The sequence below is a fragment of the Phascolarctos cinereus genome, unplaced genomic scaffold (genome assembly GCF_003287225.1).
Source record: "Phascolarctos cinereus isolate Bilbo 61053 unplaced genomic scaffold, phaCin_HiC Scaffold_9;HRSCAF=440, whole genome shotgun sequence".
Taxonomy (NCBI): Eukaryota; Metazoa; Chordata; class Mammalia; order Diprotodontia; family Phascolarctidae; genus Phascolarctos; species Phascolarctos cinereus.
In genome coordinates, this window is record NW_027556402.1 from 265,697,026 (window position 1) to 265,722,493 (window position 25,468).

At 49.5% G+C, this 25,468-nt stretch overlaps 3 protein-coding genes across 5 annotated transcripts; 1 reads left to right on the forward strand and 2 right to left on the reverse strand.

Annotated features, from left to right (window-relative positions):
* Positions 1 to 281: 281 nt before the first annotated feature.
* BET1L (Bet1 golgi vesicular membrane trafficking protein like) lies at positions 282 to 1,217 on the forward strand. The gene is made up of 4 exons (XM_020980173.2): positions 282 to 390; positions 490 to 611; positions 730 to 786; positions 891 to 1,217. Exons 1-4 carry the CDS (start codon positions 372 to 374, stop codon positions 1,056 to 1,058), a joined length of 366 nt encoding a protein of 121 aa, XP_020835832.1. The 5' UTR covers positions 282 to 371; the 3' UTR covers positions 1,059 to 1,217.
* Positions 1,218 to 7,443: 6,226 nt separating this feature from the next.
* Positions 7,444 to 21,652, reverse strand: CIMAP1A (ciliary microtubule associated protein 1A). Of its 3 annotated transcripts, XM_020980180.1 has the most exons (8): positions 21,539 to 21,652; positions 21,146 to 21,231; positions 20,417 to 20,544; positions 19,816 to 20,016; positions 19,468 to 19,569; positions 8,480 to 8,601; positions 7,925 to 8,065; positions 7,444 to 7,818 (listed from the first exon to the last, which is right to left on the reverse strand). In XM_020980180.1, the coding sequence occupies exons 3-8, from the start codon at positions 20,523 to 20,525 to the stop codon at positions 7,729 to 7,731; spliced, it is 765 nt and encodes a 254-aa protein (XP_020835839.1). In that variant the 5' UTR covers positions 20,526 to 20,544; positions 21,146 to 21,231; positions 21,539 to 21,652; the 3' UTR covers positions 7,444 to 7,728. The 3 variants fall into 3 exon arrangements, with proteins under 3 accessions (XP_020835839.1, XP_020835838.1, XP_078004403.1); XM_020980179.1 differs by lacking the exon at positions 21,146 to 21,231; XM_078148277.1 differs by lacking the exons at positions 21,146 to 21,231; positions 21,539 to 21,652 and adding an exon at positions 20,729 to 21,119.
* SCGB1C1 (secretoglobin family 1C member 1) lies at positions 20,900 to 24,438 on the reverse strand. Its single transcript, XM_020980174.1, has 3 exons — positions 24,344 to 24,438; positions 23,902 to 24,080; positions 20,900 to 21,028 (listed from the first exon to the last, which is right to left on the reverse strand). Exons 1-3 carry the CDS (start codon positions 24,408 to 24,410, stop codon positions 20,900 to 20,902), a joined length of 375 nt encoding a protein of 124 aa, XP_020835833.1. The 5' UTR covers positions 24,411 to 24,438.
* Between the last annotated feature and the right edge of the window lie 1,030 nt (positions 24,439 to 25,468).

Sequence of the window (25,468 nt, forward strand, 5' to 3'; positions counted from 1 at the left end):
GCAGGGCCTGTCCTTGTAGCCCCAGCGCTCAGCACAGTGCCTGGCACAGAGTACGCGGGCGCAGGGCTAGGAAAGGGCATCCGTCCGAAGGGAGGCAGGTGACGCTTCCTTCCAGGTCCAGCCTTGGCCCAAGGAGGACGCTACGCCTGGCCCTGACATTGAACTTGACTTACGTCCCCATACATGTCTGCGAGGAGGCCGCGTCACACCGCCCACCCTCGCCTCGGGGCTCACGGCGCACAGAAGAACGGAAGCGAGGGGGCGGGGCCGGAAGTCGGCTCCCGCCCGTGCACGCGCGCGCGCAGTCTCCTTACGTCACCGAACGCGCCTCTCGCCGCTTCCGACTCCGGCGGTACCGGGAGGGGGCGGCCATGGAGAGCTGGGCCCGGGGTGAGGCGGGGGCGGTGCAGAGGGGAGGGAAGGGGTGGGGTGGAGGGGGCGGGGCCGAGGGCCCCCCTCCTGATCCTTGTCCCCTCCCCCTCCGCTCAGGCCCAGGCCCGGGGGGCGGCGCCGCCGCCTCCGCCGCAGACACGGACACGGACACCCTCCTGGACGGCGAGAACCAGCGCCTGACTGACGGGCTGGCGGCCAAGGTCACGCGCCTCAAGGCCGTGCGTGTCCGAGGGGCGGCGTGGGCGGGGCGGCCGGGGTTGGGGGGGGAGTGGGTCGGGGGAGAGGTGGGGGGAGGGGTAGCGCCGTCTGAGCCCCGGCTCTGCCCCTCCCCCCCAGCTGGCCTTAGACATGGACCGGGACGCTGAGGAGCAGAACCGCTACCTGGACGGCATGGTGAGGGGCGCGCGTGCGCGCGGGAAGGGGCGGGACCGCTGTGCACGTGCCCATGCGCGCCCCAGCCGGCCCCTCACTCCCCCCCCACCTCCGCTGTGTCTCAGGACTCGGACTTCTCGAGCGTGACCAGCCTCCTGACCGGGAGCGTGAAGCGATTCTCCAGCGTGACCCGCTCGGGGCGGGACAACCGGCGGCTGCTCCTCTGCGTGTCCGTGGGGCTTATCATCCTGTTCTTCTTCCTTTCCTACCTGGTGTCGAAAGCACGGACATGAGTGGGCCCCACTCCCGGTGACTCCTGGGATGCTACCTGGTAGAGGGATGACCTCATGCAGCAGGGAGGCCCTGTTCTGAGATTGTATTTTTGTATCAGCCTCGTTTCTGAGTGTCTCTCCCTTCCGTCGTTGTCGAGAATAAAAAACCGATCAAAACCAGCCAGTCCCACGCCCCCGTCGCCCCCACCCCTGCAAAGAAGGCAGGATCCAGGCTTGCAGGGCGGAGTTGTCTGCATCTGCCACCGTGGTCCACAACTGTGCCAATCGTTGTATCGGGTTCCTTCCCGTAGAGCCCAAGAAAAGTGAGCTCTGGTGGGGACACTGGCCTGTCCTGGCCCAGTGATTGGGACCAGCATGATGGCCTAGATGCCAAGAGGCAAAAGACAGCCCCTGTCTTCAAGGAGCATGCAAGCCGATAGATGCAAAGCAAGCTATAAACGGGATAAATAGGAAATCTGGTTTTTAACGTTTTAAAAATTCTGAATTTAAAATTCTGTCCTTCCGGCCCCTCCCCCACCCACTGAGAAGGGAGCAATATGATATGATGCCCATTATACATGTGAAATCATGCAAAACATTAAATAGGAAATAATTAACAGAGGACAGGCACTGGAATGAAGATGGGTTGAGGAAGGCCTCCTGGAGGAGGTGGGATTTTGAAGTCAGGGAGGTCAGTGGTCAGAGAACGGGAGGGAGAGTGTTCCAGGTGTGGGGTTAGCTGGAGAGAATGCCCAGATGCCCAGCCAGGCCTTTCATTCTGTCTGAGTACCAGCAGGTTACAAAGCCCTGGACCAGAGCACCTGGCTCCTAGGTAGGCACTTTTGGTCTCTGCTTGGCATTCGTACAACTAACTGCGATGATTCTCAATTTTCCTGTGATGCCCAGCACCTTGTGTGCAGGGAGGCTGGCCCTGGAGAATGAAGGCTCAGGCAATGAGAAGACCACATTAGTTTTAAAAGCAGGACTCGGGAGGAGTGTGGGGAGAAGAGGGAGTGGGATCTACCAAGGTTGGCCTGTGGTCCTGAGATTGTGAAGGTTTCAATGGGAAGAAAAGGCCAGCACACATCCCATTCTCACTGAAAAGGCTGCTCTCACAGACAGAAATGGAATTGTGTCTAGGAAGGATTTCAGTAATACATTGGGAGAAATTTCAGTGCCTTCCTGTAGCTCCTCTGGGTTAGGACTTAAAGCCAGGCAAGGACTTGGGTTAGATCAGACAGCCACTGTCAGGAATTACTGGACCATAGCTCTAGAGAGTTGTTTCTTATTGGAGAGGCCCCAGATGGTTCAAGTGTACGTACATGTGTGTGTGTGTGAGAGTGTTGGGGGGTGGGGAAGAAATGATTATAGTAACATGGATTGAGAAAATAAACGGGTGAGAGTATGGTATACCATCAGAACAAAAGAAACAGGTACACCGATCACAAACCTTGCACAGGCAATTCAACAGGCATTTATTTTGTACCTACAGCATATTCTGCAAAGGGGATACAAAAAAAAAGTATCGACCCTCGAGGGGTTTACATTCTACTGGGAAGAAATTACATGTACACGTGTGTAAATATCAAATCTGTGTCCCGTAATTCCCAGGGAGGAAGTGGTGTTGAGGATGAGCCTTGAAGAGAGCTAAGAGTCCCAAACGTGGGACTGAGGACAGAGACCACTCGAGGGGGTAGGAGACAGCCAGTGCAAAGACAGGCAGATGGTGGAATGACCTGTAAGGAGTTGGAGCAATAAGTTGACCAGTTGGGCTGGCACCTGAATGTGTGACAAGGATAAAGGCAAGTCCGTCCAGAAAAGTTGGTGAGGGCCACGCTGTGACCATCTTTAGGTGCTGAGATGGTAGTGATGGAGGGAGTGGGGCTTCAAAGATCCAGACACTTTCTGGAGCTCTTTGTCAACGCTGACAATTTTTTTTTTCCTTTGAAAGGAGACTGGGCAGTGAAATTCTAATCTGGGTCTGACTTACCAAGAAGGAGGAACTGGTGGCTCAGGTGGAAAAGGTGGAAACTTTGATGTAGAAGTGACCATCTGAGTTTGGGGTAAAGGAAAGGTAGGAAGAGACTGACATGTACCCTTAATTTGTGGAGAACAGATTTGTCTTTTTAGGCAATTGGGGTTAAGTGACTTGCCCAGGGTCACACAGCTAGTAAGTGTCAAGTATTTAGTTTGAGGCCAGATTTGAACTCGGGTCCTGCTGACTTCAGGGCTGGTGGTCTATCCACTGTGCCACCTAGCTGCCCCTGGAGAACAGATTTCAAAGGGTTCAGTGTGGCCTTAAGAGTAGGTTCCTCATTGCAGGCCTTTGACCTTGGAGGCATGTCAAGGTGTTTGTAGGTGCTGTTCCCATTGTGTATGGGCTCGACTCAGTAGCTTCTGAAGTGCCGTAAGGTTCTGTGAAATTGTGAAGCTATAAACAATTCTGATCAGAGGATCAGGGGAATGGGAATTATCTGATGATGCTGTTGTGATTGGCTGCTCAGGGGACTTGGCCAAAAACTTGGATTTCAAAATGGGATGTCAAGAAGATGGAAGCCAGGACAGGGAAGAGGATGAATCCAAATGCCCAGCCTGCTCCTGCAAGAAGAATGCCTAGTGCTAAAGGCTCGGAATGAACGCGGCTGGTGAGGAAATGAAAAGAGGGGGTTTCCTCTCCATTCTGGAGGAAGGAGGATCTTTGATGCTGCTGATGAAGAAGTCTTTGTGGTCACTGAGTGTGATCTTTGGGTGGTTAATAGGGAGTTAAAATCCAAAAGAATTAAGTCAGGCTAATAAAAGAGCCCCTGGCAGTCTTTGGTGAACTTGTCTCCTGACTCAAATGAATTCCAACCTCAGGTAGGGAAAGAATTGGCAGATGGGATTGCTAGCACCACCGATATCATCTTCGAGGGAGCACGAGATTGGGACAGGTACTGCCTGCCTGTGTGGAAAATGGCAAATTTTCAGAAAAAGGAAGAGGGTGGGGCAGCTAGGTGGAGCTGTGGATAGAGCAGCAGCCCTGGAGTCAGGAGGACCTGAGCTCAAATCTAGCCCCAGACACATAATACTCACTGACTGTGTGACTCTGGGCAAGTCACTTAACACCAAGTGCCTCACCACAGGAAAAAAAAAAGCAGCTGAAAGAAGAGGAGATAGTGGAGCCTTCAAGTTATAGACCAGTAAGTGACTGAGTCCTGGCAAAATTCTAGGGCCTTATCAAAGGGATACTTTAGAAAAAGAAGCAGTGTGTTCACAGCACTAACAAACAGCCCTCTCTAAGAGCAGGTCCTTTGTAGCATGCATTTTCCCCTGTTTTTGCGGTTATCACACTGGTTGGTTGGGAGCATGACATAGATAGAATTTATCCACCTTTTGGCAAAGCATTTTTACAGTTTCATTCTGTTCTTTTGGGAAAGATCGAGATGTGGTTTCAGAACTGAATCCAAAGAGTAATCGGTGGCATGTGCTCTAGATCTCTTCGTGGCTCTGGGCAGTTTTCACATTTTTGTCAGTGGCTGCAAGCTTATAGAATTTAATTTTAGTTGAACTTGGATTAGAGCCCTGGGCTGAATCTAATCAAATGAAGTATATTTAAATGTTTCCAAAAATCAATTTCAAACTTACAAGATGGGAGATAATAAGGCTAGGTTTGTTAGCAGTTTGTAAGGAAAAGATCTGGGGGTTGGAGTGGACTGCAATCTTGGTATGAAACATACCAATAGTGTAATATGGCTGCCCCAATGCTGATATTATAGGCTGCATCATGGGAATTACAGCTTCCAGGATTAAATCGAATAGAGATCCTAGGCTCTCATCCTCTCAGTGATCAGTAATATGTGTGCTTCTGTTTGGATGTAAGGAAATATAAATTTGAGTTCTCAAAGTGGAATATGACCTCTCATTGGAGGGAGGTCCAGCAGAGGATGGTTGGACGCTTGTCAGGGATGCTTAATGAAGATTCCTGTTCAGATGTGGGTTGGACTAAACACCTCTGAAAATCCATTACAGCCCTGTGATTCTAAGTCCAACCAATGCCCAAGGGGCCTTCCTTAGTGGAAGGGTAAGGTCCCCTGTCCAAGGTAGATAGGTTTCAAAAAGCCCTAAATCACCTCTGAATGGGCAGAAATGGCTAATAGGGAGTTGAAATCCAAGATGAATAAGGAAGTGGTCAGCACCAAACTGCTTTTGATGGGTTTGGATTGCCACTTGGCCCAGAGGAGCTACATTCTTGGGGCTCAGAGAACCTGGAACTGTGATTTTTAAGTTGCTTAGCAAAATTTGGCATGATAGTGCTTGGTCTGGAGGAATTTGGGTTTGAATCACATTGACCTATGTCTGGAGTGGCTATGTGAGGATGGTCAAATTGCATAACTTCTTGGATTCTCAGTTTCGTCATTTGTAAAATATAGAATAATACTTTTACTGATGACCTGACCTTGTGAGGAAAGAGATAGACAGACCTGAAGGTGCTATATACGTGTGGTGGTGATGTTGAAGTCTAGGGGTGCTGGGATCCCAAAATAGCGACATATGGGTCTTGCCTGAATGAAGACCCAGACCTTCTTTCAGCCAAAGACAAGGTTTATTAAAAATCCACCATATTGGCCAGACTTAAGGAATCTAAACATTTGTATCCCTAATGCAAGCGGGACAGATTAAATCTGAGCACCTTAATGGGGGCAAGATGGATCTTATATACAAAAAGACTGGGAGGGATCTATGAGTGGCCAGTAGACTGGGGTGACTGGGAGGTCAAACACTGGGGACCTGGACCAAGAGAATGGGGTCTAGATAGGAACAAGAGTGGGGAATAGCCAGGGGCTATCGGGAGGTAACAGACTGTAGTGGGTAAAAGAATTGAGAGATTAGGCTATAGCGAAAGGGATTATGGCCTCAGGCTACAACGCCAGAGACTTGATCCTGCAGGGAAATTCAAGGAGAGTTCAAGGAGGGGGGATTTCCAGAGCCTGTACCCCATCAGTGATGATGGTAACCCTGGAGAATGAAAGGGGGCAAAAGTTATGTGGCTCTCCCAAGAAAGCAAAGAAAATAGAATCTTCAAACTGTAGGCCAGGGAGCTTCATTTTGATTACTGACAAAATTCAAGAAGATATTAAAGGGATGGCTAGTGAACTTGTAGAAAAGGAAGCAGTGATCACAAAGAACCTGCCATGGTCACAAACTGATAGATCATGGGAATGTTATTGATAGCCTTTACCTAGATTTTGGTCAAGTGCTTGACTTAAATAAGATGGAGAGATAGAGCTTCAGGACTGGCTGAGTGACCTGACCTAAAGAGTAGTCATTAATGGTTCAATGTCAACTTGGAAAGAGGTCTCCAGTGAAGGGCCTCAGGGGTCTGTGCTCCGCCCTGTTGAATATATTTATCAATGACGCAGAGATGGCACACTTATCTAATTTGCAGTTGGTCCACAAAGCTAGGAGGCATAGTTAACAAGTTAGATTTAACAGACATAAATTTAAAGTTTTACATGAGTTCAAAAAAATCAACCTTGGTGCTATAAGATAAGGAGACAGATCTAGAGAGTAGTTTTAGTCTAGTGTGAGCTGAGGATGAATCGATGGGAGGGAGGAAGAGGGAGGGGTGGGGAGATCCTGCACAGAGACAAGTCTTAAGGACTAAAATGAGGATCACTCTGTGCTCTTCCCTGGCCAGACTTCTTCAGAGCTATTTACTGCATTCAGGTTGATGAAAGAAACTGAGTTGGGGATCATTCCTCTTGGGGCCTGGTTGAAAGGACTGGAAAAGAGGTGGCTCCGGGTGAAGTTAACTTCAAGTATTTGAAAGCCTGCCCAGTGGAAGAGTAAGTTGGCTCTCTCTGCCTTACCCTAAAGGCTGGAATTAGGAGTGATGGACAGATCCCAGCTTAATTTAAGGAAAAAGCTAGAGGACTTGATGAGCATGCCAAAGGTTGGAGTGGCCTTAGGAGGAAGGGGGCTCCTTCCTGCTGGTGGAGGTCTTCAAACTCTAACCCTAAACACGCACCAGTTCTGGGGCTGGGGGGTCGGGGGTGGCAGGCTTAGAGCACTCACCTGGGGTGGGTTCCCTCCACCTCGAACTGTGGGATATCCTTCAAAGACTCTCCAGGGGTTTTGCAGGGGGCCAAAGAGAAGAGGGGGATGGTTCAAACCACAACCAACTCTTGCCTTCCTTTGCACTGTGTCAGTTCAGAGCTATGTCTGGGTGTAGGCCCTCAGTGAGGCTTCCTCCTCTCTCTGGGAGCAGCACCTAGAGATACCTGGATCACCTTGGGGTCCAGCAGTTTGGTTGGGGTGCCCTGCCCTTCCATCCCTCTCTCTCAGACCTGAGGCAAAGGTTCTGGCAGGTGAAACTTGCCAAGGGACCCTTCTTTTCATGTCAGCACACTGGGCCTCCACGGCAGATATAATGGGTGATTTATTAAACATCCAGGCACAGCAGGAAGCACGAATAATAAACATACACTCTGTCATAGAAAAAAAATAAATGACATTCACAGTTTCTGAGCATGCGTGGCTCTGGTCCAGGGTGCCCAGCATGGCCAACACTGTCACTTGATTGAAAGAAGGAGAACTCTCTGATCACCTGAAGAGCGTCTCCCTCAGTTAAAAGGCAAATTTGTGGTCAGAAGGATCATGATGGAGTCTGGGAGGCAGCCAGAGCACCTTACCCCCAGGCATGGGGAAAGGTTTACTCCACATCCAGAATGAGAGGAGTCATGTAGTCGGAATGTTTGATCCCGAAACTGAGGAAAGGGGCGCTGGGTTTGTTCATTGTCACCTGGGAGGAGAGAGAGAAGGAGGTCCTGGATTGTGAGGTCCCTGCTCTTGTTCCCTGCACCATCGCAGCCTGCTAACCCTGCCCATGCCCAGCCCAGCCCCCAAACCTTCTCTGGGCTGTGAGCGCCTGGGCCTGGCTTCATCGTCTTATCTCCTACTGCCTCAATTCGGGCAGCCATGGTATACTGTGGGGCCTTGTACTTCACCACCTGGATATCGGTCTGTCGATAGGCGGCAGGGCCTGGAGTCTGTACAAAAAGACAAAACCCAGAGGGATTGGCAGCCCAGGTGCCGTTGCCCTCTGTCTGGGGAGTTCTGGTCTGGACAGCAGCCAAGGAGGTGACCATGGGCCCCCAGGCCTGTCTCTTTGTAGGGGCTGTGATGGTCATGTTGACTTCCCTGAAATGATTGGAGGAGGGTTTAAGACCCCAAAGTGCTGCTGGGGTGTGTGTGTGCGTGCGCACGCGTGCCACTCTAAGTCCAACAAATGGGGGAAGAGAGTGGACAGAGAGGTTCCTCCAGGGAGATCCTGTCACTGTGACTGTATCCCATTTGCCCTGATGTGGGTTACTGGGAAGTGAGGGGAGTGACATTTGGGCCTGCTGAGCCCTTGTCAGGGGACCCAGAGAACTATGGGGAAGAACTCTGAGGGGACCACTTGCCTTGTGAAGGTCCTGGCTGAATCCCCCCAGCTTGCTCCGGCCCTTGATGGAGAAGGAGGGCTGGGAGACTTTGCCCACAGTGTGCGGCCCCATCACCATTGGCAGCATGTATGCCGCTGGACCTGGAGGAGGGCAGATCAAATACTGGCTCATCTAAATACGGACAGGCTCAACTGTCCCCCTTCTAGAGCCATCTTTTAGTGTTCTCCTGTGAGGCACCGCCTCCCCCCCCAAGCTCTTCAGACGGCCACCCTTTCCTCACTCCTTCATCAGGCCACTGTCCACACCACTCTATTGAAACTTCTCTAGGGGCAGCTAGGTGGCTCAGTGGATAGAACACTGGCCCTGGATCCAGGAGGACCTGAGTTCAAATCCAGCCTCAGATACATAACACTTACTAGCTGTGTGACCCTGGGCAAGTCACTTAACCCCATTGCCTAGACAAAACAAAAAAGAAACTTCTCTGAAAAGAACTTTCATTGCACACGAGCGTCGGCCTTTGTGACTGATGCCTTGCTGTTAACTCCTAAAGAAGTGGAAGAGCCCATGAGGAGAAAGTCAGCATCTGATTCTTATCCACAATTTGTGATCAGGAAGAGAGGAGAGCCGGGCATGGCCTGATATGCACTCTGGATCTTTGGGGAGGATTTTGGAGAAAGCCTTGAAGTTCTATAGGATAGGGCAGTCTAAGAGGGATGGGAAGGAATCAAGAATAAAATACTGAAGTCAGTCAGTTAACAAACAAGAATTAAGTGCCTACCACTTGCTAGGCACTCAGCTAGGCACTGGAGATACAAAGAGGCAAAAGACAGCTCCTACCCTCCTGGAGCTTCCAGTCTAATGGGGGAGACAACATGCAAACAAGTGGTACAAACTGGAGATAATCAACAGAGGGCAGGCTGTAGAAGTAAAGGGGATCAGGAAAGACTTCCTGTAGAAGGTGGGCTGGAAGGAAGCCGGGAAGTGGAGATAAGGAGAGCATTCCAGCTGGAGTGGGGGGGGAAGGCAGTCAGCTAGAGAATAGGCCCAGAGTCCAGAGATGGACCACCTTGTCTGAGGAACAGCAAGCCAGGAGGGTCAGTGTCACTGGATTCAATAATGTGTGGAGGAAGCAGGTGGGATGAGGTGTAAGAGACTGGAAAGGGGTGTGTGTGTGTGTGTGTGTGTGTGTGTGTAATTGGTGATAAAGGGCTTCGATCCTGGGGGTAATGGGGAGCCACTGGAGTTTATTGAGGAGGGGATGACAAGGTCAGACCTGAACTTTAGGCAGCTGAATAGAAGATGGACTGTAGTGGGGAGAGACCAGCTCATAGGCTATTATGACAATAGCCCAGGCATGAGGAGATGAGGATTTGCACTGGGGTAAAGGCAGCATCAGAGGAAAGAAGGAGGAGTATTTGAGAGATATTATAAAGGCAAACTGGACAGGACTTGGCAACCAATGAGGGGGTGGCAGTGAGAGATCAAGGATGACTCCCATGTTGGGAGCCTGAGGGCCTGGCAGGATGGGGCTGCACTTGACAGTGAGAGGGAAGTAAGGAAGAGAGGAGGGTTTGGGGACAAAAATGTTGAGTTTTAGACGAGGCCAATTTAAGTTGTCAAGGGGATGTCCAATAGATAATTGGAGATGTGAGGTTGGAGGTGGACAGAGATGGATAAGTAAATTTGAGAGTCATAGCATGGAGATGGTCATTAAGCTCATGGGAGCTGATGGGATCACCCAGTGAAGCAGTGAAGAGGGCCCAGGACAGTCCTGAGGGACACATATGGTTAGCAGGCATGGGGCTTCAGATAAGGGGACTCTGCATCAATTCACGTAAGTCCAGGTTTTTCTGAAATCATCCTGCTTATCATTTTATATAGCACAATAATATTCCATCACAATCACATTCCACAGCTTGTTCAGTCATTCCCCAATTGATGTCTCTTCAATAGGCAATTCTTTATCATCACAAAAAGAGCTAGTATAAATATTTTTGTACACGTGGGTCCTTTTCCCATTTGTATGATCTCTTTGGGAGATAGGGTATATGTGGTTTTATAGCCCTTTGGGCATAGTTCCAAACTGCTCTCCAGAATGGTTGGATCTATTCACAACTCCACCAACAGTGTATTAGTGTCCCAATTTTCCCATAGCCCTTTAACATTTATCGTTTTGCTTTTCTGCATTATTAGCCAATCTGATAGATGTAAGGTGGTATCTTAAGAGATGTTTTAATTTGCATTTCTCTAATCAATAGTGACTTAGAGCATTTTTTTCCTATGGCTATAGATAGCTTTGATTTCTTTGAAAACTGTTCATACCCTTTGACCGTTTATCAATTGGAGAATGATTTATATTCTTAGAGATTTGACTCAGTTCTCTGTATATTTGAGAAATGAGGCTTTTATCAAAGAAGCTTGCAGTAAAACTTCCTACCCCCACACTCCCCAATTTCCTGCTTCCTTCTAATCTTGGCTGCACTGGTTTTGTTTAATGTACTCATAATTATCCATTTTTTATCTTGTGATGCCCTGTATCTCTTGTTTGGTCCTAAATTCTTCCCTTATCCATAGATCTGACAGGTAAATTTTTTTTATGCTCCCCTCATTTGTTTATGGTATCACCCTTTGTGTCTAAATCATCTGCCCATTTTGACCTTATCTTGGTAAATGGTGTGAGATGTTGGTGTATACCTCGTTTCTGCCATACTGTTTTCTAGTTTTCCCTGCAATTTTTATCAAATGGTGAGTTCTTGTCCCAAAAGCTGGGATCTTTAGGTCTATCAAACACTAAATTGCCATAGTCATTTTACTAGTGTGTCTTGTGTACCTAATCTAGTGTGCTGATTCACTACTTTCTTAGCCAGCACCAGATAATTTATTTATTTTTTATGGCAATTGGGGTTAAGTGACTTGCCCAGGGTCACACAGCTAGTAAGTGTCAAGTGTTTGGTCTGAAGTTGGATTTGAACTCAGATCCTCCTGACTTCAGGGCCAGTGCTGTATCCACTGTGCCACCTAGCTGCCCTGTCCAGATTGTTTTGATGATTACTGTTTTATAATACAGTTTGAGATCTGGTATGGCTAGATTATTTTCCTTTACATTTTAAAAAATTAATTCCCTTGATATTCTTAACCTTTTGTTCTTCCAGATAAATTTTGTTATTATTTTTCTAGCTCTATAAAAGAATTTTTGGTACTTTTATTGATATGGCACCAAATAAGTAAATTAGTTTAGGTAGAATTGTCATTTTTATTATATTGGCTTGGCCTGCCTATGAGCAATTGCTGTTTTTCCAATTGTTTAGATCTAACTTTTATTTGTGTGGAAAGTGTTTTGGAATTGTGTTCATATAGTTCCTGGTTTGTCTTGGCAGGTAGACTCTCAAGAAATACATATTGTCTACAGTTGTTTTAAACAGAATTTCCCTTTCTACCTCTTTCTGCTGGACTTTGTTAGTAATATACAGAAATGCTGATGATTTATGTGGGTTTATTTTATATCCTGCAACTTTGCTAATGTTAGTTATTTCAATTAGTTTTTTAGTTGATTCTCTAAGTATATCATCATATCATTTGGAAAGAAGGATAGTTTTGATTCCTCATTGCTTATTTTAATCCTTTCAACTTCTTTTTCTTCTATTATTGCTAAAACTAACATTTCTAGTACCATATTGAATAATAGTGATGATATGGGCATCCTTGCTTCATTCCTGATCTTATTGGGGAGGTTTCTAGCTTATTTCCATTGCAGATGATGCTTGCTGATGGTTTTAGATAGAAGCTACTTATCATTTTAAGGAAAACTCCATTTATTCCTATACTCTCTAGTGTTTTTAATGGGAATGAGTGTGGTATTTCCTTAAAAGCTTTTTCTGCATTTATTGAGATAATCATATGATTTTTGTTGGTTTTGTTATTGATACGATCAATTATGCTGATAATTTTCCTGCATTCCTGGTAAAAAATCTCACCTGATCATAATGTATAATCCTTGTGCTGTATTGTGATAATCTCCTTGCTAGTATTTTACTTAAAATTTTTGCAGCAATATTCATTAGGGAAATTGGTCTGTAGTTTTCTCTCTCTGTTTTGGCTCTTCTTGGTTTCAGTGTTAGTACCCTACTTGTGTTATAAAATGAATTTGGTAGGACTCCTTCTTTGCCTATTTTCCCAGATGTTTTATATAGTATTAGAATTAATTGTTCTTTAAATGTTTGGTAGAATCCACTTGTGAATCCATCTGGTCCTGGGTTTTTTTTTTTCCCTTAGGAGGCTCATTTATGGCTTGTTCAATTTCTTTTTCTAAGATGTGGTTATTTAGGCATTCTATTTCCTCTTCTGTTAATCTGGGCAGTTTATATTTTTATAAGTATTCACCCATTTCGCTTAGATTGTCAGATTCATTTACATATAATTGGGCAAAATAGCTCCTAATAATTGCTTTAATTTCATCTTCATTGGTGGTGAATTCACCCTTTTCACTTTTTATACTGGCAATTTGTTTTTCTTTTTCTTGTTTAATTAAATTAACCAATGGTTTATCTATTTTTATCAATTTTTTCATAAACCCAGCTCCTAGTTTTATTTATTAGTTTGATGGTGTTCTTACCCGCAATTTTATTAATCTGTTCTTGAGACTGAGGAGTAATGAGAGAGTGCAGACAGTCGAGGGGGCGGTGTGTTGGAGAAGACAGGTTGAGATGGAATGGGATTGCTTGCACAGGCAGAGAGGGGCCTTGGCAAGGAGAAGGGCCACCTGCCTCTTCGTGTGAGATGGGGTGAAGGAGGAGAGGCTGTCAGAAGGCATCGGGTTTAGGGTTAAGAGACAGGAAGAGAAGCGATCTTAAAGATGAAAAGGACTGCGGTCTAAATAAGCCAATGAGTCTCCAGCCAGCAGAAGTTTTCTAGTGAGAGAGAGGCACAGAGGTCAGGGAAGGTAGCAGACAGGGAGCAAGTGCCAGGCTGTTTGAGGGGCTGAGGCCCCCACAAGACACGACAGGCTTGGGGTTTGGGTGGCTGTTTGCTTCTGAGCCTCCTTGGTGAAAAGGAGGCATCAACAAGGTGCCAGGTCCCTGGTGAGGGGCAGATGGACCAGTCACTGCTGCTTGGCCCTTACTTCTCTTCTCCCTGCCCAGGTGAAAGGTCTCATCCTGATCAGGACAGAATGAAACGTCCTGGCAGGGAGTTAGGTAGAGAAGACTTAACTGAAATGGCCAGGTCCAGAACTCTGAAAGGAGCAGCCATTCAGCCCCACTACAGCTAGAAGAACTAGTACCTGACTCGCCTCATCTCATTTATTTTGAAAGGGTCACTAGACAGGTTAGAGCTGGGAGTGCAGTCGGATGGAGAGAGAACTTGTGGTCATTTGTGGGTCAATGTTCACTTGTGAGATGGTCTCCAGTACAGTGCCCCTCACTTGGGATCCTCACTTGGCCCTGTGCTGCTTAACACTGTTATCAATCACTTGGATAAAGGCCGAGCTGGCCCACTTATCCAATCTGCAATGACTCAAGTCTGTGCAGGGTGGCTGACCCAGCGGAGGAGAGTCAGGATTCAAAAACATCTTGTAGGGTGCTAACACTTCCAGCCAAATCTAGAAAGATTATTTCTAGAAGTGATAAATGAAAAACCTTACCCTTGGGCTTTAAAAATCTGCCTCATGTTGGGGATTTGGTGGATTGCAAGTTTTTGGGAGAAATGCAGCATCCTCCCTCTGTCCCAGACCACTGGTCTTACTCCCATGCCCTGCCTCCAGGATAAAAATAGAGAAACCACTGGTTAATTTGACTAAAAAACAAAAAGAGAGACCATGAGAGGGAGACACAGAAAGGAGAGGGGTGGGGGGAGAGACAGAAGGCAGTACAGAACGAACACATAAAAAATCATCAGTCACCGGGCCACTAACTCCCTTTAGACTTTGATGAAGTCTATATCCCAATATTCTGCACCCAAGAGTGCCAGGAATACTGGTCTGCCCAAGACTACCAGCCTGCTTCTAGCCCAGCCTCAGTCTTTTAGCCATCATCCCAGAATCAACTCCTGTGATGATATGAGGTGGCAGTTTCCTCTCAGGGGCTGCAGCCCCCATCTTGCTGACTACAGCTGTTGAGGACTCAGAAAAGAAAGTTCCTTTACCCAAAGTCCTTGGTGCTGTCAAGTGGTTCCTTATCAGAAATAGGTGTTTTTAGTAGTGAAGTATCTCTTTAGAGGCTATATTCTCTTTTGCTTTGCCCCTGCCCCTACACCCAGTCTCTTCATTGTTCCTGGAGCAGAAACTCCCTGAGTGCTGTTCCCCCACCCCAATACACACCCACTAGAGGGTGAGCAGGGGCTGTCTCTACTTTTCCATGGGTATTTCCAGAGCTCAGCATATGTTCACTTCACTTCACATACGTTCATTCATTCATTGATTCAATATGAATCAACAGAGTGATATGGCAGGCCAGACAACTAATGAGGCCAAGGGTCTAGGAACAAGGGAGTGGTCGCTCATCCCACTATAGGACTCAGATCACATCTAGATCCCTACTTCCAGTTTTGGGCATCTTGGTTTAAGAAAGGCATTGATCAGCTTTAGCATTTCTAGTGGAGGGCAACCAGGCTAGGGAAGGAGGTGGAGTCCATGTCATGAAAATGGAGAAAATATGGGGATGTTTAGCCTGGAAAAGAGTCAAGGGGACAATGGGAGCTGACTCCAAGTATTTGGTGGGCTGTTGAGTGGAGGGCAGAGCCAGGAGCCTCAGAAGAGGGGATGCCTGTCCTAAGACAAGTTGGTTTCAGTGACCTACAAAGTCCCTTCCAAGGTAAGTTTTAAAGAAGTTGATTTAGCTTGTTATCAGGAAAAATTTCTTATCAAAGAGAGCTGTCACAGTGCAGAAGGGATTGTCTCTGGAGGTGGAGAGCGAGACAGGGAGCCAGCCAACCAGCCAGTCAGACAAACACAGAGAAACAGAGAGTGACAAATACAGAGTTAGACAATGTAAAAAGAAGGGAGCCTAGAAGAGAGCTCATTACTTACTCCTGGCATAGAGTCTGGGGCTACGGGGAGAATTCTGAATAGATCCCAAAGAGCGGGCAGGCAGGCAGGAAGGAAGAGGAGAGAGCAGCATTCAGAAAGGGAGGGCCCATGGCCTAAAGTCCCACATGTTACAGAGAGGTCTGGAAGGATGAGGGCTGACAGCAAGGGCATGGGCTTTAGCAATGAAAAGAAAATGCCTATCCCGTACTCAGGTGAAGTCTGCTTACCCAGCGTGTGTTCATCATCATTCAGTAAACACGCATTAAGTGCCTGTTCTGTGCCAGACACTGTGCCAAGTGCTGGAGATACAAAAAGGGGCAAAAGACAGTCCCTGCCCTCAAGAAGCTTACCGTCCAGGAGCCAACAAGCACCATGCACAAACAAGCTACAGACAGAATAAATAGGGAGTAATTAACAGAGAGAAGGTACTGGAATTTAGAGGGGTTAGGAAAGGCTTCCAGTAAAAGATGGGAGTTGAGCTGGGCCTTAAAGGAAGCCAGAGAGGAGGAGGCAAAACAGAGAAGGCAGCGAGGATGCCAGGCTTGAAGGATGGCCAGAGAGAATGCCCAGGGCTGAGAGATGGAAGAGCCCGAAAGCCAGGGTCACTAGCCCGGAGTGTGCATCAGGGAGAAAGGTGGAAGAAGACTGGAAAGGTGGGGGGGGGGCAGGTTATGAAGGGGCTGTGGATGCCAAACAGCATTTTGGATTTGCTCCTGGAAGTCCTGGGAGCTGCTGGAGTTTACTGAGTAGGGGGATGATGTGATCAGACTTATGTTGTAGGAAAATGGCTTTGGCGGCTGAATGGGAGATGGACCAAAACAGGGAGAGACTTGAGGCAGGCAGACCCCCCAGCAGCTATTACATTCCAGGTGTGAGGGGATGAGGGCCTGCATTAGGATTGGGGCAATGTCTGAGGAGAGAACAGGGAAGTGCATGAAAGATGCTCAGAGGTGAAACTGACAAGACATACTTAGAGGTGAAATCTACAAGAGATGCTTAGAGATGAAAAGAAGTCAGGTACCATTTTGCATTGGGTGGGGTGGTGACAGAAAGAGTGAGAGTGCAGGATGACTCCTGGGTTGGGAGCCTGAGGGACGGGAGGATAAGGGTGCCCTCCCTACATAGTAACAGGGAGGAGTGGGGAGAGTTTAGGGGGAAAGATCATGAGTTCTGTTTTGGACATGTTGAGTTTAAGATGTCCATTGGATGCCCAGCTTGGGGTGTCTGAAAGGCAGTTGAGTTTTACATTTATCCTTAGGGAAGGAAATGTTACTATATTCTACTCTAGTGTGGAGACCCTGGGTCAGCTGCTCCAAGACACTCAGCAGCGAGTGACCAAACCCAGCTCTTCCTTTTGGGGTTCCTCTCTCCCCAAGGGCACCCTACCTCGAAACTCCAGAGCCTTGTCCCCTACATCCTGTCTACTCTACCTCTATGGCATCTCTCCTTTGCCTCACCCTCCAGATGAATCCCGCCCCCTCCCCAGTTCTGGCTGTCAGATATTTTGGAGATACCCTGTTTTCCAGAACTGAGGCCCAGAAAGCAGGTTGTGCCCTGCGTTTGGCATAACAATAATCCTTTGCGCTCTGAAATGATCTCACCCTCTGGCAAAGTATATTGCTTGGACCAGCACCCAGTGTTCACTAAGGAATTTAGTCCCCCTTATTTCCCAGGGCCATCTACCACAATCCCTGTTCCTTGTCACTGACAAGTACTGCACTCCTGTTTCCATCACAGAACTCTGGTTCTGTGCCTTGCAGGGTGGTCACAAACCCCAAGACTTGAGACAATGACTGTTCCTACGGGACCCCAAAACACCTGTATTTGCATTTATGCAAATACTAACCATGAGAACTCTCTCAAGATCTAAGATGATTGTGTTCTAGGCTCCCCCTTTCATGTATGTAAGTGGCCCCAGCCTTAGCAGCCTGAAGCCCTCCTTCTGGGGAGGGGGAGCTTCCATTTGCAAATGTCGTTTTCCTATTTTCCTCACTCTGAAATTAATTAAATTTCTATTTGTGTCTTGACTCCACTCCCAGATTAGAGGCTGGTTCTGGTCTGGTTGACATGGCCATGTCACTGCCATGCTCAACAAAGGGTTCCTTATTGCCCATATGGCTAAGTCCATATTCTTCAGTCTTGAAGAGTTGAGGGTCTCCTCTGTCTGTTGTCCTAACCCTCCCTATCCTTATTCACTAGCCCCCCTTCTCCCCTTGCTCCCACTTTACACAAATTCTCCCTGGTCTACTCACTATTCCTTTAATAAGCTATGTACATGCCCACCTCCACACTGTCCCTCATGCTGTTCCCCCAACCCGGAATGCCCTCTTCCTCTTCTCCTCTTTTTGGAGACCCTTTAAGACCAAGCTTGGAGCTCCCTTCCTCCATGAAGCCATCTGGGCTTCCTTTCTCCTTTCCTAGAATAGGAGACACATGTGATGTGAATGTCACACTTGGCATTGCATTATTCTAATAAGGATTTGTCAAACCTGGCAAACCTGCATCTCCTCAGTAGAATGAGGCTCTGAAGCCTCTCAATCTATTCATGCCACCGGGGCCCCTCTCTGCTCACTACCCAACTCTGGGGAGCTAAATTCCTTAGGGAACACCTGGTGTTGGTCCAAGCAATGCACTTTGCCAGAGGATCAGATCATTTCAGGGTGCAAAGATTATTGTTTTTCAAGGCACAACCTGCCTGGTTGGTCATCTAGACTGCATGCTTGTTGAGAGCAGGCACCATGTTGTCGCCTTCATATTGGCTTGTCCAGTGCTTACAAGCCACAGAGCTTGGTACACAGCAGGTGCTTAATCAATGTTTCTTGAATGAAATGGAATCTCTTTCCCTTTCCCACCCCCTGCATTTTCTTACTCTTTTACACATTGCTCCTTTTCCGAGTTACCAGTCACCTTCTTGCACACCCACACAAATACTTACACACTTGCTCACCCTCATCATCTCAGACTTACGTTCTCTCTTCCAGCATACTGGAATGCACCTATTCCTTCCCCTCCCTGCACAAGCCTGCCCATGCTGACACTTTCTACTTGAACTTCTGGGTCCTTTTTCCTGGAGCTCTCCATCTAGGAGAACCCCAAGCTTGGCCAGTGTCTTCAGGGTTATATGAAAGCACTTAGTACAGTGCTTAGCACATAGCAGGTCCTTAATACTAAACCTAACCCTAAATGCACTTATTCCTTTCCCCCTTCCTCTTTCTCCATGCCTAAAACCCCACCATTCTTGCTGCCCCCAGGGCTCCAGGGAAAGATCTCTCTGTGTGTGTCTCTCTGTCTCTGTCCTTCTCTGCTCCTCTGTATCTGTGTCTGTGTCTCTCTCTGCTTGTCTGTCTACCTGTGTCTATTGATGGTAGGTGGCAAAGTGGATAGAGTGCTGAAACTGGAGTCAGGAAGACCTTTGCTCAAATCTGGCCTCAGACATAAGACTAGCTGTGTGACCCTGGCAAGGCACTTCCCCTTTTCCTGCCTCAGTTTCCTTAATTGTAAAATGAGATTAATAACAGCACTCACCTCCCAGGATAAAACGAAGTGTTTGTAAAGCCCCTTTCAATCCTTCAAGCTCTATATAAATTTTAGCTAATACTATCTCTCCTCTGTCTCTATCTCCTTCCCCCTTCCCTCCCTTTTTATCTCGTCTCTGTCTCCCTCTTGCTTTCCTCCTCTCCCTCTCTTCTTTCTGTCTCCCTGCCCTTCTCCTTCCTCCCTTCTCTGTCTTTGTTCCCTTCCCCCTTCATCTCTGTCTCCTTTCCCCTCCCCTCCTCCTTCCTCTCTTCTCTGTCTCTATTTCCCTCTCTCTTCATCTCTGGTTCCTTCCTCCTTCCTATCTCTCCATCCCCCTCCCCTCCTTTCCCCCTCTTCTCTCCATCCTCCTGCCTTCCTCCTTCCTCTCTGTCTCTGTATCTTCTCATTCCCCACTGCTCTGTCTCTGACTCAGTTTTCAAGGTCCCTTCCTCTGGGCTCCCGTGCTGACCTGGGGTGCTGTCCACACGGAAGGACTTGGTCCTGGCAGAGATGGAGTGGCTGGGCGCTGAGTTGAATACATATTTGATGGATTTCTCCGGAGAGTATTCTCCTAGGAGGGAGAAAGAGGAAAAATGGTCCATGTTTATGTAGCCCCTTGAGGAAGCCAAGTGCCTCCCTCAGGGACCACTGAGCACTTTGCCTACCCTAAAACCAGGCACCGAGGAGTTAAGGAAGAGAAGGTCAGGGCCAGCACTTGAACCCAGGTATCCTGACTCATAGACAGAGTGAGGGCACTGGGAGGGCAGAGAGAGAGAAGACTGATTGGAGTGCTGGCCGCTCCCTGCAGGTCACTCACCAGGGCCTGGCGTCGTGACAGTCTTGGTCTGGTAACGCCCTAGGATAGAGTAGGCAGGGCCCATGTCCTTGCCCGTCCGGAGCATCTTGGGATTCACACTGTAGCGGGGTCCAGGGGAGTAGTTGTCTGACAGGACCATGGGGGCCCCACGGAAGCTGTAGGCTGGGGCCCTCGGCTTGGTTGGGGTGTGCTTCACAAAACCTGCCAGTTGGGGAGGGGGGAAGAGCATTGCACTCACTCTCCTTTGCACCCACTTAGTCTGTGGCCCCTCTGCTAAAGTCCTCCTCTGACCTTGCCCCAAAAAGCTGAGTTTAGAGACGGTCCTGGGCTTGCGGGGAGTGGGGAGGGTTCCAGCTTCAGGACCTCTTAAATTCTACACAGCAGAGGAGTAGACATCTGTGCCTGGGAGGGGGTGTTCCCATGTCAGGGCTCCCTTAGGGGCTGGAAGGATTGAAACCTGTGAAATATGGGCCCTTCTCATGGGGATGCAATTTCCTGCCCACGACCCTTACTTGGTCCCTATTCCAGCTCCCTCCCCACCATGGGTTCCATGAGGCAGAGACCTTCAGCCTCGACCTCCACTTAGCCTGCATCTGGGTACCTGTGGTTCCTGGGATCATGTACTTGGGGCCTGGGCTGGTATACAGGGCCATGATGGGCCCCCGAGGGTGGTGGGGCCGCCAGGAGCCCACCCATATATCTTCAGTCATGGTGTCCTCTGTAGGATTCCTGAGAGAAAGCAGAGGGTGGTTAGCTTCAGAGTTGGGTAGTGAGCAGAGAGGGGCCCCAATGGCATGAATAACTCTAAAAGTGTCCTGGACATTTCCAGGTGGAAGGTGACATAGTGTGGGATCCTGGAGGCGATGGGGAGCCCCCGGAGTAGGGGGCTGAGTAGGGGAGGGCACGATCCCACCTGCATCATTGCTTTGACAGCGGCTTGAAGAGAGACTGAGGCCTCCAGCAGCAGCAGCAGCAGCCTAAAACTATCAGACTGTCATGTTAATGATGTGGTACTGTCCAGCCAGGAGGCTGGAGGCAAGGAGGTCCTGCCCCGAAGAAAAGAAGGAGGTTTATTGCAGATTGGTTATGGCGGTGACAGATGGGGAGATGCCGATCCAGGCCGCGCCCCATTCACGCCTTCTTTTTGAGTCCCAGCCAGAATGAAAAGAAGGGCAGCTGCCTTAGAAGCCAGGAAGCTGGGAACCAGTGCACGCTGTGGAGGCAGGGGGCAAGTGCTGGTTATGGGCTGTCAGCTCCCTCTACTGCCCAAGGAGAGAAGCAGAAGGTGCCTGGCCTAGTCCTGTTGTCGTGGATCCCTGCTGTTCCCCACCTGCCTTTCGCCTGGACCTTTAGTGCTTTAGGCCTGCTTGCTGAGCTCACTCCTGCTCCTTCTGCAGAATCTCAGGGTCCCTGGAGCTGTAGGGTGGAGGATGCTCAGAAAAGGCCCAGGAAGGAGCCAGCCCACCCCATCTCAACGGCCACCCATCAGCACCTGGAGGTAAGAATGTGCAGCAAACACGGACCACCCAGGAACGAAGGGGCTGGACCTCTCTTGTTCTGTTCATCTCTCCCTCTGTTGTCCTTAGCTCTAACAGTGACCCTGACCCTGACCCTAACCCCGATGGCTGGCTCTGTGCCTCCTCAGAAGACACAGAGCTTTTCCAGCTGGGGAAAAGAGAGCTCTTCTCCAGCAGCTGCTATGTGCAGTGGGGCTAGACCTCACCTCTCTGGTCCCAGGGAAGGTTGGGATTAGGCAGCCACACCCAGGTCCCGTCACTGAGCTCCCCCTCCAGTATCCACCAACTGTGACATCCAGCCCCCTCTCTCTTGGCCACCTGGGGACCTCCCAACAATTTAGTGCTAGGTAATGCTTCTCAGTTCTAGAACCCATCTTTGTGTGATGGAGACAATTGCCTCCTGGGGAGAGTTCCTGACGCCTATGTCCCAGGGCAAGGAGGGCCTTGGGCAGGCAGCACTCAGCTCTCTGAAGGCCAGTCTCTCTCTGATACCTTCTCACCCCTCCTTAGGCTCCAAGTAGACAGAGGGAAGGGGGAGGGCAGGGTCTAAAGAGAACATGGGAGGTAATAGAACTTATCTTTCCCCAGACCAGGCCAGCCCAGCTTAACCAAACTTAGCCCCAGCCCAGTCCAGCCAAACTTAGCCCCAGTCCAGCCCAGCCAGCCCAGTCCGGCTTAGCCCAGCCAGCTCAGCCCAGGCCGATCCCGAAGGGCTTTAGGGGCAAAGAAAGTACTATCCAGAGAGGATTTAGGCAGTGAGAAAAAGGAGCCAGGACCCAACGCCTGGGTGGTGGGAAGATGGTAGCCTCTGGGCAGAGTTGTGGCATCTTTCAACCCTTGTCTTTGGCCAGCTTGTGCAGTCTTCCCTGGCATCTTGGTCCTCACCTGGGCAGCTTCAGCTGCTGACGAGGACCATCTAAATCCCCTGACTCGGCCCTCAGGCCTTGGGACTACTGGACTCTGTTTTGGCCAGCCTGGTGTTGACCCCATGCTATAGCTCGGACAAATGTTCTCGCTTTGGTTCTGAAGCTCGGCTCCCAGGATAGGAAGGACCAGCCACCTTCTGGGCCCTCCCCAGGTCAAAGCACCCCTTCCTTCCTTCCTCCTGGTGATTGTTGGCCAGGTGGGGGCAGGAAAGCTGGGGAGGTTGGGTCTCTGTGCCCAGGACAGTGAGTGATGGTGAGCCTAGCTTAGTGACTGCCTCCTGTCTTGCCTGAAGTCTTATCACAGATCCCAGGCTGAGTCCAGGAGTTGTCTCAGTTCTCCAGGTGGCTTGGTTGCCCCCAGATTCCTGGATTAAGGTCTCTCCTGTGTTCCTGACTGCTCCTTTGGATTTTTGAATCCTTCCTCCTCATCCCTCTGGGATTTGTCTCTTCCTGGGTTTTGCTTCCTTCTGCCTGTTGGCTGCCCCCTCTCTGTCCCAACTGTGATCTTTGGAGCCCAAGGAGGGTGCTTGTGCATGTCCATCCTACCGGCATAAACTCCTTTTCAGAGACTGCTCAGGGATCCTATGTGTTTGGGGGCTCAGAGGGTGACGTGATTCACTTAAAGAACAGAGCTGAGAGCTCTGAGGCCTTCCAGGGCTAGGCGTGTTGGCAGCTGACATGTACCCAAGGCTGGCCTCAAGAATTTGTTGCTCCCCTTGGGCGTGTGCCACCAGCCCCTTGTCCAGGAGTTTTCCTTAAGGCCACCTGGACATAGTTTGAAACAGCACCTGGCTCAGGGTTATTCTCTCCTGGGAGAAGCAGGGCCCCTCTGCAGCACCAATTTCCTTGTCTGCAATGCCCATCTGGATAGCCGTGCCCTCATGTTTGTCTGCGTACCTGAGGGTCTCAGACAGAGCTAATGGTTTTGGGGGTAGATTTTAGTGTAGATGCCTTAGAGAGTAGGACGGGCTATTATTCTGGAGGAGGAGGGGGCCTCCCACCCCTTTTTTCCATTCTCTTCCCCTGGGGCTCTAGAGAGAGCCTTGGGTGGGGCCAGGACAATATGTTCCCTTCTCTCCCTCTACCCCAGACCCCTCAGTTCCACAGCTAGGCTGCACACAGGGGACACAAGCCAAGAACAGCCCACTGCGACTTTATTGACAAAGTGGTTTCGGACAGGTTTGTCTGGAGGGGGATGGAGGTAGGTGGTGATAACCCAGGGACATCAGGAGAGGGGCAAGAAAAAGGGAAGAATATCTGCTGAGGACAAGACCAGGTAACAGCCAGGAGGATGGGGCAGAGGCAGGGCAGAGGTCTTTCAATGCACGCTTGGTCTTCTCAACTGCTCCTAGGCATCACCCCCATGACTGTCCAATACAACCACCTAAAATACAGATGTGGAAGTTGGGGGGATCCTTCCTAATTTGAGGAGAAGCCCACCCAAAACTGCTCAGGTGGGGTCCTGAGAGGGTCACTGAGAACCTTACCCCCACCATTCCTTTGGATGGATAAACTCAGGCCAAGAGATTTGGTCAAAGATGGTGAGCTGTTGGTCTGGGGTAGGGGGGAGGTGGGAGCCAGGGAGTCACAGAAACAAGAAATCTGGTGCCTGTGGTCCAGGCAGGGGTGGGGGGCGCTCGTACCAGCAGCTTGACCAATTCAGCCTTGTGCATGGGAGCTAGGTTATCAATGCATGACTTGAGTTCAGACATGGCGGCCTTGCAATCAGGGTTGATATTGTAGGAGGCCAGTGGCCCTTCATAGAGGTCTTCCAGGGCCCCGGCCAGCAGTGTCTGGAGAAACTCCAAGAAAAATTCATTGTCTGAAGCGATCCCTGGAGGTAGGGAAGGGGGGGGGTGTTTGTGACAAGGGGCCTCTTTGGATACAGGAGATTGCCATGCTCAGACCCTGATCTTTGGACCCTTTGGAACCCCTGCACCTTGGCGACCACATGCATGAGGGGCGGGGGACCTGAGACACCAGCACCACCTTCTAATGATTGTGGTCCAGGGGTCCATCCGATTGCATTTGGGCCACCAGCCCTATTGCCCTTCACTTTCACCCTTAGCCCTAATCATGGGAGACACTCACCAGAAGACCAGCAAAGTGCAAGGGAAAGGAGAAGCAGAGTCATAGTCGCAGGCCCTTTCATGGTGAAGAGAGGACTGGTCAGCCCTGGATGTCACACCCAGCTGCTCCCTCACCTGCCCTGGGATCCAGAACTGGGAGTTCCAGGCAGCTGGTTCCCTGGGCTTTATGTAGATGGGACCGCCTACCCCCTACCTTCCCCTTAGGGCTCTGGTGACATTGGATTATTTTGTGGTTTGGCCAAAGCACTCCTGGGCAGGGGAGGGGGGGGCAGGGGAAAAATGGGCTGACAGAGCCTTTGGGACAGCTCAGCAGGCCCAGAGCAGGCCCAGCCCCAGCTTGGGCAGGATCCCAGGAAAGTGAGGCAGGTGGAGCCAGGGCCCCTGAGCCAGCTCTGTGGGCTGAGGGTCCAGCCTGCCGGCATCCGTCTGTTGGAATAGACAGGTGGGGGGTCATAGATGGAGGCTAGGGTTCTGAGCCTGAGCCTAGTTGTTGAGGCCCAGGTGGGTGGGGTCCTGCTTGGTCATCATTCCTGAAAGTCATGCTTGCCTGCATAAGGTATGTATAGGTGAGTTATGTGCTGGGGAATATAAGATACAGGTGTTACTGAGAGTGTAGAAGGAAGGATGAACATGGCGTGTGAGTCCATGTGGGCAGGGGGTGCTGGTCTTGCTGGTAAATAGAGCTGGCGATCTGCGTTCCGATCTTGCTAAGGGGCCACTTGGCTTGTCCTTGCCTGTCCTCTGGATGCCGTCCTCAGTGGGGGCTTCCTTGGACTTCTCCCTGTCTCTGAGCTGGGGACCTCTCTCCTCCCCATGCCCCTAACCCCTTCAAGCTTCCTTTTGTGTGTGACCTTCATCATTAGCATGTAAGTGCTTAATAAAAGCACTTGTTGAAGAGTTTCTCACTGGGTCGGACCTTCAGAGAGGTCCCAGTTCCAATTCCACTTCTGCTGCTGGGCAGGTCATTTCACGAAGTTTCCTCAACTGTAAAATGGGAATAATGGCACTCCATCCTCCTTCCTGGGCCATTGCGAGGGTTGAATGAGAGTATGTAGCCCAGTGGCCAGAACATAGTAGGTGCTTCATGAAAGCTTATTCCTTCCTCCCTTTCCCTTTTCTT

What these genes read in the sequence shown, in the direction of transcription:
- BET1L (XM_020980173.2), top strand. An exon ending in AGGTCACGCGCCTCAAGGCC is followed by an intron (nt 612 to 729) that starts GTGCGTGTCCGA and finishes CCTCCCCCCCAG; the next exon opens with CTGGCCTTAGACATGGACCG. An exon ending in ACCGCTACCTGGACGGCATG is followed by an intron (nt 787 to 890) that starts GTGAGGGGCGCG and finishes GCTGTGTCTCAG; the next exon opens with GACTCGGACTTCTCGAGCGT.
- CIMAP1A (XM_020980179.1), bottom strand. Translation starts at nt 20,525, where the DNA reads ATGACTGAAGATATATGGGTGGGCTCCTGGCGGCCCCACCACCCTCGG. An exon ending in CCGTGTGGACAGCACCCCAG is followed by an intron (nt 8,602 to 19,467) that starts GTCAGCACGGGA and finishes GCCCTCCTCCAG; the next exon opens with GTCCAGCGGCATACATGCTG. An exon ending in TCAGCCAGGACCTTCACAAG is followed by an intron (nt 8,066 to 8,479) that starts GCAAGTGGTCCC and finishes CTTTTTGTACAG; the next exon opens with ACTCCAGGCCCTGCCGCCTA.
- SCGB1C1 (XM_020980174.1), bottom strand. Translation starts at nt 24,410, where the DNA reads ATGAAAGGGCCTGCGACTATGACTCTGCTTCTCCTTTCCCTTGCACTT. An exon ending in TTGCTGGTCTTCTGGTGAGT is followed by an intron (nt 24,081 to 24,343) that starts GTCTCCCATGAT and finishes GGATCGCTTCAG; the next exon opens with ACAATGAATTTTTCTTGGAG. An exon ending in CTGAATTGGTCAAGCTGCTG is followed by an intron (nt 21,029 to 23,901) that starts GTACGAGCGCCC and finishes CTGCCTCCACAG; the next exon opens with CGTGCACTGGTTCCCAGCTT.